Source organism: Eutrema salsugineum, unplaced genomic scaffold, assembly GCF_000478725.1.
Source record: "Eutrema salsugineum unplaced genomic scaffold, Eutsalg1_0 scaffold_15, whole genome shotgun sequence".
Lineage (NCBI taxonomy): Eukaryota > Viridiplantae > Streptophyta > Magnoliopsida > Brassicales > Brassicaceae > Eutrema > Eutrema salsugineum.
Genome location: NW_006256867.1, coordinates 5,351,275 through 5,375,438, shown reverse-complemented (window position 1 = coordinate 5,375,438; position 24,164 = coordinate 5,351,275). Strand labels below are relative to the sequence as shown.

General features: G+C 31.5%; 2 protein-coding genes across 2 annotated transcripts; both read left to right on the top strand.

Moving 5' to 3' along the window:
- The first annotated feature begins 340 nt into the window (after positions 1-340).
- On the top strand, positions 341-2,782 carry LOC18022182 (replication protein A 70 kDa DNA-binding subunit C). The gene is made up of 10 exons (XM_024158230.1): positions 341-475; positions 604-871; positions 960-1,056; positions 1,153-1,362; positions 1,441-1,576; positions 1,649-1,851; positions 1,934-2,054; positions 2,134-2,310; positions 2,395-2,448; positions 2,534-2,782. The coding sequence occupies exons 1-10, from the start codon at positions 341-343 to the stop codon at positions 2,780-2,782; spliced, it is 1,650 nt and encodes a 549-aa protein (XP_024013998.1).
- A 3,150-nt stretch (positions 2,783-5,932) lies between these two features.
- LOC112088077 lies at positions 5,933-12,889 on the top strand. The gene is given in 8 exon segments (XM_024158229.1): positions 5,933-6,782; positions 6,872-7,087; positions 7,090-7,161; positions 7,164-7,464; positions 7,559-8,220; positions 8,336-8,553; positions 11,351-12,209; positions 12,315-12,889. Coding segments are annotated over 8 exon segments (3,753 nt in total).
- The last annotated feature ends 11,275 nt before the right edge of the window (positions 12,890-24,164 follow it).

Sequence of the window (24,164 nt, the reverse complement as noted above, 5' to 3'; positions counted from 1 at the left end):
ATAATTTAAACTTTCAAGGGATTAAGTAAGTATCTATATATTTATGCATTTCTAAATTTTAAAACCTCAACCTAAACCTTATGAAAATTTTAAAACAACTAATAAACATCCATATTGGTTACTCAAATTGCGGAAAATATATATTTATTCCTAAACGAAAATAACCGCGATCCTTGGATTATATTAACAAGAAGAAAGTTCTAAATTTGAAATATTTAACCTAGCTCTACCATGTTCTCTCAATACCGTATATATATATATATAGGTGTACGTTTCTCCAATAGTTCATCCTCCCTCACCTTTCAATAAATTTCTGAATATCAAATTTCATCTTGCTATTATGTCTTCTTCCACCGATCTCTATTCCGTGAAGCCCTTCAAAACTCAATGGAGAGTTTACGTGAAGATATTGAAGGTGTGGAAACAATATTTGAATGGTGTAGAGACGTTGGAAATGGTTGTTGTTGATGAGAAGGTATACTATCTATGTTACTTTTAAGATTTTGTACTAATCTATATATTTCACGACTGTTTTCATTTATTTTCATTTTCATTCAAACCTATGTATCTTTAAAGTATGCATATTCTTTTATATATACACAGAATCAAACCATGCATGTAACTTTGAAGAAGGAGTTCATCAAGAAAAATGAAAATCTGTTAGAGGAAGGTGCCTCTAGAATTTTCACAAATTTTCAAGTGGCTCATAACGGTGGTAAGTTCAGGACCAGCCCTCACGTTTACAAAATCCTTTTCGCATCAACTAAATCTGTCAAACCGGCAGAAGAAATGGATCCAAGAATCTTAGGTTTCAAGTTCGTCAAGTTTAGTGATATTCACGAAGGCAAAATGAATCCAGATTTCTTGATAGGCAAGTTTGTTTAATTACTAAATTATTTATTGGATATATAGTTTGTTTGCGTAATTATAAAGTACTAACATGATTTCTTTTACTTTAGATGCTATTGGACAAATTGTGAGCATTGGGGATGTGGAGATCTTGAATGTTGGAAAGAGACAGACAAAGAGGCTTTCTATGGAGATCCGTGATACAGAGTTAGCATTTACATTACTAATCTATCACTAATGCTCTATTTACTATTTGTGTATAGTATCCTTTTTCCTCAATTTCCTTTATCATTTTCAATGTAGAAATGTTCGACTTAATTGTGTTCTTTGGGGTCAATTCGCTGAAAATCTTGAAAGTGTGGCTCAACATGCAAATGATGTTGTGATTGTTGCTGTTTTGCGGTTTGGAAAGTTAAAACTTTATCAAGGTGTTTGGAGTGTTGGCAATTGCTACAACTGTTCAATGGTCATTACTGATCCAGTCTTTCCAGAGAGTTTGGCTTTTAAAGAGAGGTAAAACTAATTATATCCATAATTTTATTTATTTTTCAAGTTTTATATTCTAAATACTATGTAATCTAATTTATACAGATTGCTAAAAGATGGTTTAACTCTGACCTATACCCATCCAAATCAGTTGACTATTGTCAATTCTGTATCAGTAAGGGACGATTTCTTCTTGCATAGTCCTCGAAAGACTATTAGCGAGATTATTGCTGCTTCTGAGGTAATTATATATTATGTCAGTTCAATTTTTATAAAATATATTTGATTCTAATATCATTATTAATTTTCCAAGGTTGTCAAATGTGTTACCATGGCCACAATTATGTCTATTGACACTGAGTATGGTTGGTATTACATGTCATGCGGAGCCTGTTCTAAAAAGGTTCTCCCTCATGATATGGATTACTTAAAAGAATTGTATCCTAGGAAAACATTTAAGAAACAATTGTGGCAGTGCAAAAAATGCAATGAGGATGTTGAGAATGTTTATCTATCGTAAGTCTGTTATTGTATTTGTGTTATAGTAAAGTTTTAACCTTTTATTAATTTTAACTTATACTATTTCAAATTATGATAGGTTTATGTTGACTTTCCGTGTCATGGATAATACTGGTGAAACTAAATTCCTCTTATTTGATCAAGAGGCAAAAGAAGTTGTAAACCAATCTGCTGCTCAGTTAACTCAGTCTGTTAATGAGGTTCATATTTATACTGCATTTGTCCATGACAATATTTTATTTGATCTATTTAAAATTTATTAAATTCCTCTTTGTTTAGATTCAGGATCCTGATGTCTTGCCCTTAGCTTTGAGCAATATTTGTGGTAAAACGTTTCTATTCAAGATTGCAATTGCAAGCTCAAATGTTGTTTTCAATAGTGACACATACAAGGTCATCAGTATAATTACACAAAGTGATGTGGTTAAGGAGTTTTCTGAAATCTCTACTCCTCAGGTACAGTTATAACATTTTGATATCACTTATTCTGTATAAACTAATTCGTTATTGCTTACCATACATTACTTTCACATTTCATAGAGCACTCCAAGTATCAAGATAGAGGAAAAAGCTCACAATGCTCTTGATGAAAAGGTATATTTATTTATTCTGATTTCTTACATTCATGTTTACTATTATATATTGCTTTCATTCTTATAGATTATTTAATATGTTATAGGTTCCTCTAATGATTATGGATGATGATGATGCTGAAATTACACCTACTTCTAAACGCAAAAGCAATGAAAAGTTGGAAGTGATTAAGGATACTGATGAGTATTCAGCTGCAAAGAAGAAGTGTAAGGATGAGAAAACTGTTCAGACTAATCCAAGTACTCTACCCCTTAAGACCGTGAAAACAGAGAAGCCGTGTTTAAGAACCGAAATCAGTTATTGGAACTACTTTGTTATGCATTTATCCGTCTGAATGATTGTTTCTTTTATCGTTATTTTTTATTGAACTTTGCTTCTTGATTGAAATTTTGTAATCGGATGGTTATTATTTATTAATATTTTGATTTCGTTCATTACTGATAGTATTTTGTTTATGTATGAAGTCGTTTTAGTAATTTCATAATTTTTCTTTAAACATCGTATGATCATCATTCAATATCACTGATATATTAAATACTATACAAACATCATTAGCTTATAATCAAATTTTTATGTATTATATATTATTTATTTCTAAATGGAAATTTCCTAAATTTGTAACAAATTATATATACTTATACGAATCTATACATCCAAAAATACCTATAACTACTAACCGAAAACAAAGTCATCAATTATCACGTATATGGATAATGTATTAAAACTTATATCTTTTAACAGTATTACTTACTTTACTTAACTATATTTATCCTTTTAAGTTTGGCAATTTGTAACTAAATTGATTCTTTCTCTGAATTTATTATCTATATTATGGATTTAGATATATGAATTTTAAATGTAGAATATTTGTTCTCCTAATCATAAGGGATCACATTTAGTTTGAATGTTATAACAAATAACTATTAATTCATATAAATTGATTCTTTCTCTATATTTATTATCTATATTTGTGGATTTAGATATATGAATTTAAATGTAGAATATTTGTTTTCCTATTCATAAGGGATCACCTTTAATTTGAATTTTATAACAAACAACTATTAATTCATATAAATAAACATTTCCGCTTCATAACGTTCTTCGTGTTGACGTTTACCTCTATTTGCATGTATGTTCACTTTCTTATGCAATGCATAGTTCAAAGAAAAATCGGCATGGATACGAAAATGATGAGAACCAAACTAAAAAAAAACAGAAGACCGCATCTACCAGTCAAACACAATCAGCAAAGCCTATTTCTGGTGCTTTTGATATGATTTTTAGAGATTTAAGCAATTCAAATGATTTTGTGAGGAGTTCAAGTCGGATTACATTAGACATATCTACTTCAAGTGAGTTTTTATTTATTATTTGCTTTAATCAAAATTTGTATACTTCACATTCTTTTAAAAGTGTGTTGTTTTATTTGTTTATTTACATAGATGAAATTCTTAGAGATGTCAGCAATCCTGGTTGTTTATCTATACAGTCAAACACACCTAAAAATCAACAGTGTATGTGAACTATGTTATATTTTATAAATCGTTTTATGAATTATCTTATATATTTTATGTGTGTTCTTCATTTTTTCCTTCATGTAGCATTACCAAGTTTAGAAAAAGAAAACATGCCACCTGTAAAGAGACCTTTGCAATGCTCACCATCTTCTGAAAAAACGGGTTACCTATATCTCAACTACCATTTTTATTTCTTGCTTTTACATATATTAAGCAAATTTGTTTACACATTCAATGTTAACATATATATTTGTTTTCAGGCCTTAGGTTTGGTCGAATTTTATCTGAAACTCAATTGTCACGGCCTAAAATTGCAAAACGGAATACAACAATTCCTGATCTAAACCTAGCAAGCAATGATATTCATGGTACTGGTATCCAATCATCAAGTGATACTAATAGACAAGAAACCACTACCTCTAATATTACATATGCGACACCCCCATCTGTTGTTAGCAAAGCTCGAAGAATTCCTAATTCACGGAGGCTAGATTCTGGTATTCCTAAATCTGTACCTTTACAGCCAAGTAAGAATAATTTCATTTACGAATAGTATAATGAATTTATAAATTAAATCTATTTAAATTATTAACTCATTGTTTTTTTTGAATTGTATTATCAGATAGGATCCTTACATCAATTGTTAGTAATATATCTGAATTGACAACCTCGAATCAAACGTATGCGACGCCACCATCTGTTGTTAGTAAGTCTCGAACAAATCCTGCTTCACAACCGCTTCATTCTGATCTTCCTAAACCAGTACATATCGGTCCCAGTAAGATTTCTGATTTGTATTAATATCTAAATTATGTATATTAATTAAATTATAACATTTGTTTAAATTTAATATTTATTGATATATGTTTTCACCAGAAAATACAAACAGGAATGCAACAAGCTCACACACTATTGAAGGAATAGAGAAGTCATGTATCTTTATCCTATTCAAATTATAAGTTTTTTAACTTAAGTTTTAATTTTTCTTATCGTTGAATTCATATTAGTGTTATCTTAACTCTCAATCTAAGTCATTATGTGGTGAAACTCTTCTGTTGATAAAATCATTGATACACAAAGAAAAAATCAACTATCTAAATCTTTGTTCGAGAGACAGCGAAAGGCTAGACATAACAGGACACGTTTAATAAAAGGGATTAAGTTTAACGAAAGGCCTAATGGAACTGATACTATAGCAGATGATTATGATCATGAACGTAAACCTGTTATATTGGAAAATGGTTATGTCTCTAACATTACACTTCTATCGATACTTTTTCAGTTATATTCTTATCAGAACTAAATGTTTAATTATGTCGAATGTTGTATTACCTCAGGATATTATGATGATGGAGATCCGATGTATGAATGCATACACTGCAAAGCAAAGATGTGGTTTAATGAACGGATTCAGAAAAAGAAGAAGAGTGCAACATATAAATTGTGGTTTACTATATGTTGTTTGCAGGGGAAAGTGAAGCTACCCTTACTTAACCAACCTCCTCCATTTTTGATATATCTCTTCTCGAGTGATGATGAAATTTGTCGCCATTTTCGTGAGAATATCAGAGCTTACAACATGATGTTTTCTTTTACATCTATTGGTGGAAAGATAAATTACGATATAAACAAGGGTCGTGGTCCACCCGTATTCCAACTACATGGTGAAAATTATCACTTAATTGGTTCTTTGATTCCTAAGAGGAAAGAAAAACCAAAGTTCTGTCAGTTGTATATCCATGATACTGCTAATGAGATAACCAACAGAGAGAAATCAATCAGGTATACACTTTACGCACTATTTTAATATCCATTAACATTATTTTTTACAGATGGTTAATATGTTTATCATACATTATATTTAATTATACACTTTCTACTATTTCAGCAAGAATGTCTCTAACTCGACCAAGTTAAGGCCGGCATTAATTGAATGTCTCATGAAGATGTTAAACTTTTGTAATCCAATGGTGAAAGCTTTCCGTTCCTACAAAGACAGATACAATATTCAACAACCAGAAGACAACTTCAAGTTAGTTCTCATTGCTAACAGGAATAAAGATGCTAGAACACATAACATGCCAACATCCACAGAAGTTGCAGCATTGATTCCGGGAGATTTTCAAGAAGGAATGGATTTACGAGATATTGTATTAGAGACTACACACGGAAACCTCAGAAGAATTAGTGAACTCTATGTGGGTTATCTAGCTCTTCAGTATCCATTATTATTTCCATATGGTGAGGATGGATTCACCGCTGGAATTGAAGACGGTTTTGAAGACGGCAACAAACGGAAACGGAAAACTATAAGCATGCGAGAATTCTATGCTTATAGGATTCAAGATAGGTTAATGGAATCTCAGTCCGTAATTCGGTCTAAACGATTGTATCAACAGTTTCTGGTTGATGTGTTTACTATGATAGAGTCTAGCCGACTTCGATATTTCAGGAAAAATCAGAAGAAGCTTCGTTCAGACAAGTATGTGAATCTGGTTGAGGCTGAAAAGGAAGGAAACTCTGATTTATCCAACAGAGGTAAGAGAATTTTGATACCTGCATCATTTACCGGTGGTTCACGCTATATGAACAATAACTATTTGGATGCAATGGCAATCTGTAAGCACTTTGGATTTCCTGATCTTTTTATAACTTTCACCTGCAATCCAAACTGGCCTGAGATAATTAGATATACAAAGAAGCAAAAGTTGAATCCTGAAGATAGACCAGATATCTTCTGTAGGATATTCAAAATTAAGCTAGACAGCCTCATGAGTGATCTCACTGAAAAGAACATTTTCGGAAAAAGTGTTTGTAGTATGTTAAATTTATATTTGTAATCTTTGTATTTATACTTTGATTTATATTGTTATGGTAATTTTGATTGGTTTGTTTTATATTAACAGGTATGTATACTATTGAATTCCAAAATAGAGGTCTTCCACATGCACATATTCTACTATGGATGGCTGAAAAAAACAAATTGTCTACTGCTGAATCTATTGATAAGGTTATTTCTGCTAAGATTCCTGACAAAGATACTGATCCTTCTTTGTATGAAGTAGTGAAGCAAAACATGATACATGGACCTTGCGGAGTGATTAACAAAAGTAGTCCATGTATGGTCATGGGAAGTGTTCAAAGCAGTTTCCAAAGAAATATTGTGAAAGAACTACCATTGACAACAAAGGCTTTCACATTATATGAGAAGGAAGACTGGCGCATTTGTTGAGAAGAATGGTTTAAAAATTGACAACAGTTTTGTTGTGCCTTATAATAGAGAGCTATCATTGCGATATAGAGCTCACATCAATGTGGAATGGTGTACTCAAGCAAGGTCAATCAAATACCTGTTCAAATATATCAACAAAGGACCTAATCGTGTTCTAGCTACTATTGAAAATGATTTAAATCAAGGCGCAGATTCTGTAGCATGCGCCAATGTAGATGAAAACGGCGAGGATACTACAGATGAAATTAAGGAGTTCTTCGATTGTAGGTAGTATTTAATTGGATAGAGATTGTAGGCATGTTTTATAAATTGCATTAGTTTTGATTACATACTAAATCTTTACTGTTCTATTGTTATGTAGATATGTTTCTGCATGTGAAGCTACATGGCGTTTGCTAGCATTTCTAATCCATTTTAAGACAACTCCAGTGGAGAAACTCTATTTTCATCTAGAAAATGAGCAATCAGTACTTTTTGATGATGATGATCCAGTTGAAACTGTTCTAAATCGCAGGTCAGTACAGAGCTCAATGTTATTAGCATTTTTTGAAGCTTGCAATAAGTATCCAGAAGCTGAAAACCTAACATATGCTGAGTTTCCTACAATGTTTGTTTATGATCGTACAAATATTGAATGGAAACCAAGGCAACAGAAAAATAGGTTAGCTGTTGGTAGAATAATCTATGTACCTCTGAAATGTGGTCAATTGTACTATCTTCGTGTTCTACTCAACCGACACAAATGTCCTAAGGGGTTTGATGATTTGAAGACAGTTGATGGTATTTTACATCCTACATACAAAGATGCATGTTATGCATTGGGTTTACTAGATGATGATAGAGAATATATAGATGGGATTAATGAAGCAAGCATGTGGGGTTCTGGTGACTTCCTTCGAAAGCTGTTCTGTGTTATGCTATTGACTGATAGCCTAATTAATCCATTTGGAGTTTGGGAAGAAACTTGGAATTTGCTATCTGATGATATTCTTTACAGAAGAAGATCTTTTGAAAACAATCCAGGTATTTCTTTTATTTTTTAAAAACTGTCTATAACTATATATGTTATGTATACAATAATACTTTATGTTAATATGAAGTATTGGATTTCAATACATATGATGTGATCATTTCGCAGAACTGGACCTCTCTGATGAACAGCTCAAAAATTACACATTGGATGCAATGGAGTTTATACTGCGAAGCAATGGTTGTTCTCTTTCAAATTATGATGGAATGCCTTTGTCGGAGGGTGATTACAACACAGCTGGTATCAATAGGTTAATATACGATGAAAGAAACTATGATAGAGAAGAAATGAAGGCGATTTTACGACGATCACAAAATCTATATAAGGGACGCGAGTTTTCCCCCTTTCGTCGCTCATTCCTCTCTTCTCCCCTCTCTCTCTACAAAACTTTCTCTCTCTAAACCCTAAACCTCTCCCTCTCTCCCTACTATCCCAGCCAAAACTTGTAAGTTTTTTTTTTAATTAATTTCATTACATATTCTTTTAGATTTAGGTTCGGAATTTAGATTTAGGTTTTGGAATTTAGATAGGCCCGGATTTTGTAAATTTAAATAAATATTTGAAAAATTAGTAACAATTTTTTTTTTAATTTTGTAGATTCTGTTGATATGGCTCCTCGGGCTAAGAGATTTCACTACCGACAGCTGGTCGATTCTGACGGTACGGCCCCGTCTACCTCGGCGACCGGATCAGCTATCCTGGAGTCCTCGGGAACACAACGAACGGTTTCCCAACCGGTCGTTGTACTGCAGCCGGCACCGCCTCCACCACCACCAGCCGAACCAGCGGCTCCCGCACCGGTCGATCCTGAAGCTGATCCGATCCCGCCTGTACCGTATGCCCAGTTTATGGTACAGGATCTTCTGGCACAGCCGGGTCGTGAGACCATGAACAAACTCGACCCGGATCGAGCCCCGGGAACATTTTGTTACGTAATTTTTTTCCTACAATATTTTTAAATTAATTAATATTTATTCTTATATATTTGAAATTAATTTATTTTTCTCTTTCTATTTGACTAGGTTTACGACCGACAATGCAGTCGGTCGTAACGTTGCGGATATCATCAAGGGGTTTTTCGTACAACCCCATACCAGCTGGAAGAAGCTGGATCAGACCACACTTGACACTTGGTTCAAGTGTTTTGCGGTAAGTAATTTACAATTTTGTTTAATTTTAATTTTTAATTATAACTTTTTACAATAATTACTAACTTTTTTTTGTTCCTAGCAAAACTGGCATTGGAAAACATCCGCACACGGACGTGTGGAGACGGCCTTCAAGGAGAAGGTCAAATTCCGCCTCAACAACACCGTTTCCGGCTGGAAACGGAAGTGGGAGGTTGACGGCGACAAGGCCAAGCCAGCGCCTACGGCCAATTCCGTCTGGCGGGGCCTTGTCCAGTACTGGTTGGATCCGCACAACCAGACTACGGCCGCCAAGTGTTCCGGATCTAGGTAAGTAGTTAATTCCATTAATATTTACATTATTTGTTTTCTTTAATTCTTATAATATATTCTTATGAAAATATTTTTCAGGAACGCTACTGACGATGCGGGAGATCGTAAGAACGTTTCGCACACTTCCGGCCAGATTCTTTTTGCCGGAAGATGGCTTATGATGGTAAGTAAATTAAAATTACTGATTTTTTTTGTTTTCAAATAATTAACCCTTATTTGTCGATACTAATTTTTTCATTTTGATTTTGTAGGTCGAAGATAACGGAGGAGAACTTCCTCCGATGACAAAGGTTTTTGCCGAGACGCATAAGAAGTGGAACGGCGATTCACGGATCCTCGGGCGGAGGAGATCTACAACGCCGCCTGTGCGGTGATCGAGGAGCGACAGACGCAGCTGACTCAGCAGGCGCGTCAAACGTCTCCCGGAGGTAGCTCGGTCCAATCGACCCCGGCTCTGACGGTGGCGGAGATGGACCAGATTTTTGAAGAGGTAAATTTAATTACTATATTTAATTAATGTAACTTTAGTTTTAAATTGAATTTCTAACCATAATGTTTTTAAATATTTGTAGGTTGCCCCAAAGAAAAAGGGGCGAGTATTAGGGATGGGGTCCATCCGTGATACCCCGAGAGCTACGGCGACTGGTCACGTCCGGGTCCCGGATCCGATTATCCGCCAGGAGATCGATCAGATGCGGACCCGTTACGAGACGAGGATCGACCAGCTCTACGGTCTCTTCGAGATCATGGGAGCCGACAACCCGGTGCTCATGGCGCAGTTGGACAAGCTGCGGGCTGATGGGGTTGTCGGATCGTCTGCCGCCGGGTCATCCACTAGGACGCAACCGCCGGTGTAGACGGACGAGGAGATGTTTCGATCTCTCGGGATTGAGCCTCCTAGAGCCGGAGATCAGGCGCCGGCGGAAGCATCAAATCGAAGACCCGGCAAGGAACACGTCCAGGACGATGGGGAGCAGGCCGGTGACGGGATCGACGATATAGATTTAGATTTAGATTTAGAGCTGTAGGGTTTTTTTGTAAATTACAATTAATTTTAATTTGAAATTTTAATTTGAAATTTTAATAAATTTTAAATTTTAAATTATTTTTTTAATTTAAATTTTAATTCGAATTATTTTTTTTTAATTTTCAATTATATTAAACGTCGTATAATCGTCGTAATATCTTTATTTAAACCGTCGTAAATTCGTCGTAATATTACGATGAATTTACGACCAAAATGTACGACCACAAATACGACGATTATACGTCCGTGATTTACGACGATTTTACGACGAAATGATTAAATACTTTACGATTGATTTACGACGATTTTTGCGTCGTACATTTTATGACGATCTTACGTCGACCATAAACGACCACTTAACGACGGTCCAGGCGAAGACCAAGTCGACGCAATTCGATGTAAAATTGTCGTAAACTGTACGACGCATTTACGACGATTTTGTTTCCCTCGATGTTACGACGAAACGAAACCGTCGTATATTATACGACGATTTTACGACGATTTGTCTATTACGACGATGACTTTACGACGATTTCGTAATCATCGGTAGTTCGTCGTAATAGCCTTATTACGACGAAATAACGACCATTTTGGCCGTCGTAAAATGATGTTTTTCTTGTAGTGATGGTTCCTGGTTTAACTGACGAGCAGATGAATGTCTACAAAGAGATCATGGAAGCTGTCACAGAAGATAAAGGAAGAGTATTTTTCTTATATGGGTTTGGTGGTACTGGAAAAACTCATTTATGGAAACTACTATCCGCTGCTGTTCGTGCTAGAGGTGAAATCGTTTTGAATGTTGCAATTAGTGGAATAGCATCTTTGTTATTGCCTGGTGGTAGAACCGCACATTCCCGTTTTGGTATACCAATAAACCCAGATGATGACACTACTTGCAATATTCAACCTGGAACAGACTTAGGAAATTTGGTTGCTGAGTCATCTCTTATCATATGGGACGAGGCACCTATGATGAGTAGATATTGTTTTGAAAGTTTGGATTGTACTATGCGTGAGATTATTAAGCGTCATAAGGATAAACCATTTGGAGGAAAATTTGTTGTGTTTGGTGGTGATTTTAGACAAATTTTGCCAGTTATCAGTGGTGGAGGAAGGGAAGACATTGTTATGGCTTCTATTAATTTGTCATATTTATGGGATGATTGTAAGGTGCTCAAGCTTACAAAAAACATGAGGCTTTTGGCTAATCTTGATGAAAGCGTAGCAGTGGAAATCAAATCATTTTCAGAATGGATTCTTAAAGTTGGGGATGGTAAAATTAATCTACCAAACACCGGAGAAGTTATGATCGACATTCCTGATGAGCTTCTAATAAAAGAATGTGATGATCCCATTCAATCTATTGTCCAGGAAGTTTATGGTTTAAGTTTTGAAGAGCAATCCGATCCTCACTTTTACGAAGAAAGGGCTATTTTATGTCCAACTAATGACGATGTTTGCCTCATCAACGATTACATGCTTTCTATGTTGACAGGTAAACACAATTACCATTGTTTATCGTTTAATTCATTTAGTTTTTAAGTTTTTTTATCATATTTATATACTATACTGATATATCTATAATTTTTTTATTATCAAGGTGAGGAGAAGACTTATCTAAGTTCTGATTCTATAGATCCATCTGATACATCTAACCAGGATAGCAGAGTATATACTCCTGACTTTTTGAATAATATAAAGTTGTCTGGTCTTCCTAATTATTCTTTGAGATTAAGAGTAGGAACACCAGTTATGCTATTAAGGAATATAGATCCAAAGGCTGGTTTGTGCAATGGTACAAGGCTACAAATCACCCAATTAGCTGATCATATCATCGAAGCTATTGTTTTAACTGGTGACACTCATGGTCAGAAAGTTTACATTCCAAGGTTGAATGTCGCACCTCCTGAAGGAAAATTTCCATTCAGAATGCGAAGAAGACAATTTCCTTTGGCTGTTGCCTTTGCTATGACCATAAATAAAAGTCAGGGTCAGACACTTTCAAGCGTCGGTTTATATCTGCCAAAGTCTGTTTTCTCTCATGGCCAGTTATATGTTGCTCTATCTAGAGTAAAATCAAAGGATGGGTTAAAGGTGCTTATTATTGACAAAGATGGTAAACCTCAGAAACAAACAATGAACGTTGTATTCAAAAAAGTGTTCCTGAAGATATAATTTCAACATTACTGGTAAGTTATAACTTGAACACTATCTACATTTGCTTAGTATGATTTTTTAATTAACGTGTATGATGGATTTGTAATGTATTCAGGAAGTTGCAAGTAAAGCTATTGATGTCGTGTTGGTGCAAATGATCCTGATATGTTTTGTTGTCAGCAATTTGGTCTATTATTTGATATTTATATACTATTCCCCCTAATACATTCACTTATGTTGTATTGGTTACTCAATTTGGATGTATGATTTTTTTCACACAGCTCATATGTTACTTTGATATATATCGTCGTATAATTTGTTTATATAGTCGTAGGTTACTTATTTACGTTATATGTAATTGAGTTTTTGACAGACTAATATCCTGATCACTTCATATCAGCCTCATATGTAAACAAACATAAATTAATCAAAGTTAGTCAAGTACATTATTTAAACATTAATTAAAAACGGTTTATATTATGTTAATTAATTAATATGAATTATTAAAAACATTTTTGAATTATATTTATGGTTATTTTAGATTTCAATATATATTGCACGAAGATATCGACTATGTATATCCCGAATATATCTCTATTAGTTAGTTTCCCTTATACATATTAGATATTATTTACTTGAATACCCTATCAAAGAAGTTATCCCTTATATAAATATTCTGTTGTGTAAAATTTGTCAGCCATTTGCAAGAACTTTGATATATAATACCGTCATGATTTCTACTTACGATTCTATATCTGATTTAAATCCGTCTACTACTGATTAGAAAATTAGGGTTAAAATTACTAAGAAGTGGAAACAATATACTCCACATCGAGGAACTACTCTTAATATGAAACTATATGACGAAGAGGTAAAGTGTAGAATTCATTACATTCAATTTCTGTTTTTTACATAATGAATACTTTCAAAAACTTGTACTTTTCTTCATTTTACAGGGTCATACAATTTGTGCTACAGTTTACAGAAAATACATGCAATTCTTTGAGAATAGTATTGTAGAAAACTCATGGTTTGTAATTGAAGAGTTCACTCTTATTCCCGTTAATGCTGAATACATTAACACAACATCCATTTTCAATATTCAGTTCATAATTTCTACAATTATCACTCCTATCAGAAAATGTCGAAGGTATTTAAATTATATTTATTTAATACTATTGTTTCATACCATGCATGTTAATGAAATATCAGAACTCTATTGATGCAGTTTGTAAAACCAGTCTCCAAGGAATTAGATGTATCTACCATTAGTAATGATAGTAAGTATTCTGTGTATTCAGTTATTATAATAGAAATTTTATATTGTTTCAAACTCAATAATTTTTTGCTTACTCACTATTGTTTTTTCATTTGACAGCATTTATAATAACTGCAAGTGGTTATATTCGAGCACAAGCACAAATCAACCTATTATTTCCCATAAGCACTTTAAAATTTTTTAGACTATTATATTGTTCTTTATTAAATTTCCAATTTGTGAGGAGGATAATAAATTAAGTTTTGTTTGACATAAGTAACTTTTCTATTTTTAATATTACGCATGTTTTATAATAATCTCCAAACTATGCAATTACCAAAATATAGACATTTCGATAATCAGATTTACATTATTCAAGCGTGATATATATTCTTTATATAATCGATGATGCTTTTTCCTTTTGTAACATTGTAACACTTATGTATATATTTGAACAAGATCAAATATTCTCTGCTGCTTTATAATTGATTAGAAAATACAATGACATAAAACTGTTTTCCTTTTATGTTTTCAATACATATATTGAGTGGCTGTGTAAGTTCCTTTTTCGATATGATAAAATATACTGTTTAAATCGATGACATATTTGGATATTTTGAATAAAATAATATATCATAAATTTGAAAAGAAATCTGAAGACATTATTGTTTCCTAGATAAGAGAGATCTCATTACCCATTTTTTCAAACTTTCAGTTACTATTTTCTAGAACCAAAAAAGCTCTCTCGCATATCCTTCAATGGAAGACTATGACCTAATTTCAGATCTGCATTGTGACCAAAAAAATTGGACTATAAGATGCAAAGTTTTGAAGAAATGACATGTAAAATATCCAAGAGAACGTTCATCGTTACAGTTTCTGTTGATGGATGAAGAGGTATTTAGTTTGTATTTATTCACTTATGTTTTAAACTTTTTGTTATACTATATTTAACCAGGTTTTTGTATTATATAAATTACTAATACATACAGGGTGAAACTATTCAAGCTTATCTCTATATTACCGATTTAATTAAATCATTCGACAAGACAATTGAAGAGGGTGAATGGAAATGTTTTTCTGAATTTGTGGTCTTTGATGATACATCGGACGAACCAAATTCTCCTATTGGTAGTTGTATCAGGTTTCTAAATAACACAGAAGTAGAAGACATAGATCCTATCGATGTTGAAATTGTACAAGATTTTGTTTCATTTTCTGATGTGCATGGTGATAAAACAGAGTCTGGTCTTCCTATCGGTATATTTATGCCTTTACTTAGTAATCTTATTTTAGACTAAAGTTTCATTTATTTATAAATTTCAATTGGTTGGAATGTGTTGTTTGCACTTTGAAAATTTTCTTTTTCAGATATTCACGGTTTTGTTATCAGTATTGATCCTCTGGTCACTGTAAATGATGATTCCTACCCTGAGAGACATGATAAGAAGACTACCAGTATATCATTCACATTGAAGGATTACAAGTAAGCTCAATTTTTTCTTTTTCATTTTTACCATTTTCTCTATCTGATTAAATATTCTGTTTATTTGTTAATATTAAAATTTGAAATTTATATGTAGGGGGTTATTGTTATCGTGTGTTGCATTAGGACCACTTGCACTTGATTTTAATGAAAATATTTTCAGTGAGGAACAATTACCATTTGATGTTATGTTAACCGACTGGTCTGTTAAACAAGAAGAATGTTAGTTTTTGTATACCAATAATATTGATTAATTATTTAATGTTGTATAGCTTTGTATATGAAAATAACAATTCTATTATTTTACTAGATGGATACTATCTTCGGTCTAGAGGAGGGATTTCTAGAATCGAGTTTCATCCTGACTGTCCAAAAGCTAAAACTTTGGTTAGAAGGTAAATTGTTATAGGCAGTCACATTATAATTTAATAAAATATGTAGCTTTTTGAATAACTGCTTACATGAATTTATTTATCTGCAGGTTTTGGAATAACCAAAATAAACCTACCAATGTCATTGATTTGGGTAGTAATGATGATGAGGCAAGTCCATCTTCCGTGAAGAGTAGAGACTGATTGAATTCAAAATTTATTATCTTTGTATAATTCTATACTTTTGAATTATGGTATTGGTTTCTATGTTTTTATCTACAATGAATATTATGTGATGTTTTAAATATTGGAGATTCTTACTTTTTATGACTTTACTATGAAATATGTAGTAACCATATTTTATCTATTATGTTTATAATGTGTGAATTTTTATTACTACATGTTTTCAAATATGATATTGAATCTTAAATATACTGGTTTAAAGTTCAGTTACACTAACTATAGAGTCGTAATTGCATATGTATTCGTATTATAATGTTTGGAAAAATCAAGAACGCAAAATCACGCATAGAAAATTTTAAGTCAAAGTTTCTATGTTAAAAATTTAGTAACAACTACTTTAATATCGTTTGGTAGTTGGTTTGTTGCTGAATACTTAAATTTATGACCTGTGCATGGAAAGTAAAGATATTGAATTGGTTTGATCGATATCTGATTGCAGCTTTTATTAAGTGCTATTTTCATACATATATATTTTTGCATGTATATATTTAGATTGAGGAAACTTTACAAACATAAATATCACTTTTAAAAGTTCATATCTATGTATATTTTATACAGTAATGACATCTTCCTTTTAAATTTATAATATATTAATTACTAATACTATAGTATATGGTTTATAAGTATTGTAGGAAATAAAAATATTCGCCACATTTATAATTTTATATCCCTTGGATTCGCAACATATAGTTTATGAAGTGTACAAACATGAATAAATATAGTAGTTGAAAGTTTGCATAAATATTCATGTGATTTGATAGAAGTATACTTATATCTTTACATCTGTAACTTCCTTTTTATGCACTCGGAATATAAACAAAGACATCTACTGACATCTTACACCGATTGAAATATATTTGGTGAACTTATTCCTTTTTTAACAAATTAAATGAACTATTTTTGTATTTACTACACTTAAATGTTTACAAACAATCGCGACTTTAGAGTAGTTAACCGTCTATGTCTTATATATATATAAGGAACTTTGTTCTTCCATAACTTCATCCTTCACAAAGAGAAAACCTAGAAATTTAACATCAATATCTCTGAGTAAAAAAGATGGCCGAATATCAAATGGTTAGTGATTTAACACCATGGGAGGAATACAAGCAAACCATCAAAGTGAAAGTTCTCAAGCGTTGGGAGACTGTTGATTCAAACAGAAAGGATGGGATGTATTTCATCCTGGTTGATGAAAATGTAAGTTTTGTGTTTTCAAAAATAAGTTATTTATTTTTGCAAAGTCTTTTTGTTGTGTATTTTTAAATTTTTATTTTTTTACCCTAGGGATCTCGAGTTGCTGCTACTGTTGATGAAACGCAACTCTCATATTTTCAACATGTCTTTCAAGAAGGAGTTTGGGTTCGGATTTCCCAGTTTGGCTTAGCTAATTCCGGGTGGAATGATAGATCCACTAAACATGATTACAAAATCATCCTCTCTCAGAAAACAAAGGTGAATTCTATCAGACCATTAACGGACGATCCTTTCATCAGTTTCGTTGATTTTGCGAGTGTTCTCAACCGTCCTTATTCTCACTATTATCCGATCGGTTAGTCTCTTTTACTATTATTTGTAATTTTTATAATATGCAATATTTTCATAGTGGTTTGCATGTATGCGTAAAAGGTTTATGTTAAGTAAAAATGGACATGCAATAATTTATCTGTTTAAAATACAGATTTGCTTGGTGTTTTCGACAAGAATATCGGAGATATTGTTAAAGATGTTGGTAACGATGGGAAAACGGTTTCAACTCTGCATTTTCGTATCACTGATATCGAGTAATGACATTCTTAAGTTAAATTTTTTTTTTATTTAAATGTCTTTTAGTATTAATTTTTTTCCATTTTTAGGGGTAATACACTTAAGTGTGTTGCACATGGTGATTTGGCCTATTATATAAAGGAAAAATCTAACGGTGAGGTACTGAATGGACCAACTCCCATATGTGCATTGACTGATTGGATGGTGAAGAAAAGCTTAAGTAAGTAATATCATATAGTTAGCTTTGTTTTTGTACCATATATTATAATGGATTGGATATAATTGTAATATTATGAATTTTTGTTTATATAGATGAAATTACTATCAATGATTATGAAGGAGGAAAGCTATCACGTTTCTTGGTTCATCCACCACTCGATGAAGTTTACAATCTACGGGCTAAGTAATAATTTTTTTTGTTTACTTATTACATGTATAAATCGTTTGATTGATATACTTATACTTAGTTATGTTTTATTTATCTTTTTTTTTCAGGATGTGGGTAAAGGTGAGGGATTCAGCCCACAATGTTTCATCTTCTGGATCAAGAAATGCTTAGTTCGGCCCATCTCAATCTTATCTTAATATCTATCTTTTTTTTAAGACTTTAATCTAAAGGAGTGATGTCCTCCTATGTTATTGCATGTTAAGACTTTAATTTATTTCGGATTTTGTTTAATTTTAAATATTTGCTGTTATCTTTTTAATTTATGTTTTGAAATCTATTTTATTTTCAAATAATTGTTGCATGTTTTAATCAGATTTTAAATTATACTAAACAAATGAAACTAATTAACTTAAACAATTAGTTATCATGATTGTTATTTAACTTAAACCTGTTTACATTTATTTAACTTAAACAAATGAAACTAATTAACTTAAATCTGTTTACATTGTTATTTTATCAGTATCACACACTGAACAATTACCTTTTTATTTTAACTATATTAAATATATTTTATGTTATCATGATTATTATAATTTTCAAAAGATTACAATTTATGCGAACTAAATGATCTTATAAAACGAATACTATCGTTCATTTTTAAATTTACTTAATTAACAACTTTGTAATTTAATTTTATTTTAGTACTAACGATGTAACCACAAAAAATAATAAATAAATTAGTTAATAATGGATGTATATTAAATTATTTTGCTAAATAATTAATGGAGATATTTGTTCTTATTTGTTCTTATTTGCTATATGTCCAATTCTTTGTCTCCTTATATTTCAGGATTTGGAAAATATAATGACTAGATTTCCGGAAGAATTTATATATGATAGCAATATTATTAGAAACTTTATGTTTAGGGTTCAGCATTCCTTAAATTAATCATTGTTAATATTTGATTGCATATTCTATAATTATCTTTCCTTAGTTACGCGAGATAACACATATAATGAATATATACGTAACAAATCATTTTTAAAAAAGATTACGAATACGACTTCCATATATTTGTCATATTACTTATTTGAAGTTGCACAAAATATACGTTAATATTTAATTCTATAACCTGTTAAATGTATCGTAACAACTTCAACCAAACTATGGAAATATTCAGAAACAATATAGATAATCGTTATTTATGCCATCTAAAATATAACTAACAAGATACATATTTCTAAAATCACTGACTGTTGCAAATTTTTTTAAAATTCTTCGTATATACGCAAATAATTTTGGGACGTCATATCCTTAATTTACTAACATACTCCTATATAAACCTTTGCTGCAAACCGTTTTATACATCTTTAATCGGAAACTCAAAAAAATGCTTGAATACCAAATGGTGCATGAGTTACAAGCTTGGGAGGATGGTTGGACAATTAAGGTGAAGATTTTAAAGAGATGGGGGGCCTTTGATGCTGACGGTCTTCGTGTGATGAATTTCATATTTGGTTGATGAGAATGTAAGTTTGATACTCATCTCTATCAATGTTTTATATTATTAGTACTTCATATCGTTTTGCTACTAATGTTTTATATCAATTACCCTAACAGGGTTGCAGAATTTCTGCCTACGTTGGTAACCTCAATCTATCATATTTCGAATACGTTTTGCAAGAAGGAAATTGGGTGCAGTTATGCAAATTCAAACTAATTCCTTCTAAGTGGGAAGAACGGACTACAAGACATGTTAAGCAAATAATTTTAGATGGTGAAACTAAGGTCAGTTCCATCCGACCTTTGACTGGAGATCCTTTCCTTCGTTTTGTTGATTTCAGCCGTGTTTACAATAAGCCTTACAGCCACTTTTACCCAGTTGGTAAGTATTAACATTTATCTTTATTAATTATGTATTTAACTATGTTAGTGTTATCGATTATAGTATTGTATGATTGATTGTGTAATATTGATCAGTTGTTGTACTACAATATTTTTTAATCCAGATTTGTTGGTGTTCTGGATCATGTCGAAAATATGGTAACTGTTGTTTATCCCGATGACAAAAGTGTTCCAACACTGAGATTCTGAATTAAAGATCTGGAGTAAGTAATATAATGGTTTCATGTTTTTATATCATTATTTGAGATACAATATAATCATAATAATTATAATGTGTAGGAATTGTACTCTTAACTGTGTTGCACATGATGACTTGGCTTACGAGATAGAAGGGAAATGCAAAGGTCTTGTAGGGAAGAGTCCATTTGCTATTTGTGTCTTAACTGATTGGTTGGTTAAGAAAAACATTGGTGCGTTTATATGATTTTCATATTTATAAGACAACTTTATACACAGTCAAAACTTGATGACCTTATCTTATTTATATATTAGATGAAATGACAATTGAAAATTACAAGGAGGGATCGCTTTCACGTTTTGCTATTGCCCCGCCATTGGATGAAGTCAAAAGCTTTGGGATCAAATAATAAACGTTATTAACATTAAATAGTTTTAGATTATGATTTTTCTTTTACTGACTAACTACATGAAAATATTCTTCTCAGGCTTGCAAAGAAGATAACGGAAGTGTACGTGAGTGCTTCAAGTTCTCAAGGAAGAAAGGATTAGGACTTATGTTATGCTATCTTATATTTTATATTCTATTTTAAATTTTGTTATGAGTGGTCTTCTCCTAAGTTTGTTTTAATAAACAATTTGTTTCTCTTCCTACCATATTTAATCTGATTTCAATAAAGTGTATTATTAGTTTATTAATTTTTAGCATTATTTGTTAGTCATATATTTTGCCTTTTTATTCGCTAATGAGTAGTAGGAATTTTAAATAGACATGTATTAACAATCCTTAACATGCAACCAACTTAAACAAGTTTTTCTATTATATTACACAGTTTATATATATCGTTGTACTTCTATATAAATAGTACTATCGTATCATCAATAAATAAAAATCACTTAGCTATAATCAAAAATAATATATCTGAATTTATTAATGGATATTTAGTTTCTAAATTTCAAACGATAAATATAGTTTCCTGATCTTAGAAAATATCCATGCGAGATATTCGGTTTCTATTAGACATATTAATCTTACTGTATTACTATAAACCTAAAGCCTCCTATATATACTGGATCTTGCAGTTGTATAAAACCTAGATACCACATCATACCCTTTAACCATGGAACTCTATCACCGAGTTTCTGATTTGCATTCATGGAGATCGGACTGGAAAATCAAAATATTGGTTTTAAAAAATGGGAAACTCTTGGTCCACAAGGAATTGAAGGTTTGGAATTTATTCTGGTGGATGAAGAAGTAAGTTATTATTATTTACTTCATAGTAGTATTATTTTTCAGAAACATCTTAATATATTGATACTGAAATTATCACAGGGATGCAAGATTCAAGCTTCGATGACTAATCCTGTGTTGGTTTCGTATTATGATCAAGCTTTGCAAGAAGGACAGTGGAATACTCTACATGATTTTGTTGTAAATGATTCATTTTGGTTTCAGAAAACAACTCATCATAAATGGAGGATTTTTCTACTTCAGAATACTACTGTCAAAAGGCTATATGAAATCCCCACCGATACTCAATTTATGTCTTTCTCAGAGTTTGAGGATATTTTGGATGGGACTATTGATCATAAGTATCCTATTGGTATTTCATATTTGTCTTATATAATTATCATTGAATTTCAATTTAAATTATTTTAAACATCTTTTGATGCTTTATGTGATACTAGATCTACTTGATGTTGTTGTCCACGTTGGACGACTTACAAGGATTAAGGATTACGGACTAGATTGTGATTTTCGTAGATACTATAGTCGACTACGATTTACGTTGAGAAATATCAAATAAGTATTTGAATCGTTACCCATTTAGTTATATGTTATTAAGATAACAATATATTTTGTTAATAAATTGTAGGAATGTTGAAATTAGTTGTGTTGCTTATGGTAACTTGGCTGATGATTTCCAATCACAATGGTGGTCTGCCTGTGATTCTAATATAACATGTGTATTGACAGACTGGCGTATAACTTACAACAATGGTTTGTTCTAACTAATTTATTAACATTTAATCATGATAACAGTAGTTATTATGGTTTAATCAAATATTAAGTATATCTTAAATATATGTTTTAGGGACATTGACTGTTTCTGATGCAAGAGGAATGTCAAGGTTTCTTTTTGATCCCCATATTGTTGAAGTTGACAAGTTCAAAGATAAGTAAGTACTATATAAATATTTGATATTTTACTAAATGCCAGTAATAACATATCTGTATATAACTATTTAGGTACTTCAAATCCAATAAGACGGAGAACAATGACATTGAGGTTAAAGACTAAGGATATAGTACTTAATTATGGTTGGAGGTTCAACTATTCATGTCGTTTAGCTACAAAGGTGACCAAATGAAGTAGTCAACGTTTGAATTCTATGAAATTACGTCAAATTCATGATTTATTAATAAGATAAATTGCTTTCATTATTCTCTATAGCTGTTTGCTCATTACGATAGATATATGTATATATATTCGTCTAATACTATATATGTTTATATTATGTAGACAACATTGAAAATTTAAATAATATTATCCTGAATTATAAATAACCAAAACTATACCAAGTTAATATACATTCAAGTAATGCGACAGATATATAAAATCATTCTTATAACCTAACTATTAACATACACACAAATAAAAATTTTAATTGTATATGCTCTCCAAACTTGAAATCTTTTTAAAAAAAAAACTTCCCGTGCACAGCATGGGTCTAAATCTAGTTAAAACTTAAAAGTACTTGTTTTGGACATTATACTTTCAAAAGGTACATCTACTGGTAATAAACTCAAATTTAATTAGGAATAACATAATCTATAAAATTAAAATTAAAATTAAATAGTTAATATTATTATTAATTTTTATTTGAGATAAAGATATCTCATTACTTCATATTATTAAATGTATTATTGGATAAGTTTTTTAAAAATTTAAACTTTATCTCAACACACACAAAAAAAAATTTAACTCGACACAGAAAATTTTTTATTATGCTCTATAAATAAACATGTTACGTTTTAAAAAAAAAAATAGAGAAGAACTAACACAGCAATGATACGTCAATTTGTGTTCATCTCTTATATATTCACTTTGGTCGTAGACTTAAGATCATCTCTTATATATTCATTTTGCTCGTTGATTTGTTTATGAAATTTATGATGAATCAACAATGGTACATCGATTTGTAATTGTCTCTTATATATTCACTTTGGTCGTTGACTTGAGGTCATCTCTTATTTATTTACCTTGATCGTCGATTTGTTTATTAGATTTATGATTCATCAACAATTTGTATACTTTATTTTCTTGCAATGGATGATTTGCTTATTGAAAGTTACCACATACTTGATTTTTTTTTTCTTCTCTTTCATATGTTTTGTTAGAGATGGAATACAAATTTCAAAAAGAAAGTGATGGAAACAAAAAGACAGATTCAAACACATCCGAACAAAAAAACAATGAAAAAAAGTGTTATCGCATGCGTGGATTTTTTTATCGAAAGACTAGTTTCAAGCGTGTATGATAGAATTTGAAGAAAGTTTGAACAATGGCTTTGCGAAGCTTAGTTCAGAGCTTTTGGATGTGAAAGCTAAGCTAAAAAGACTTGATAAAAACTTGAAGACTTTACAAAAAGAGTATTACCACTAAATGACTAAAGATAATATCAAAATTAG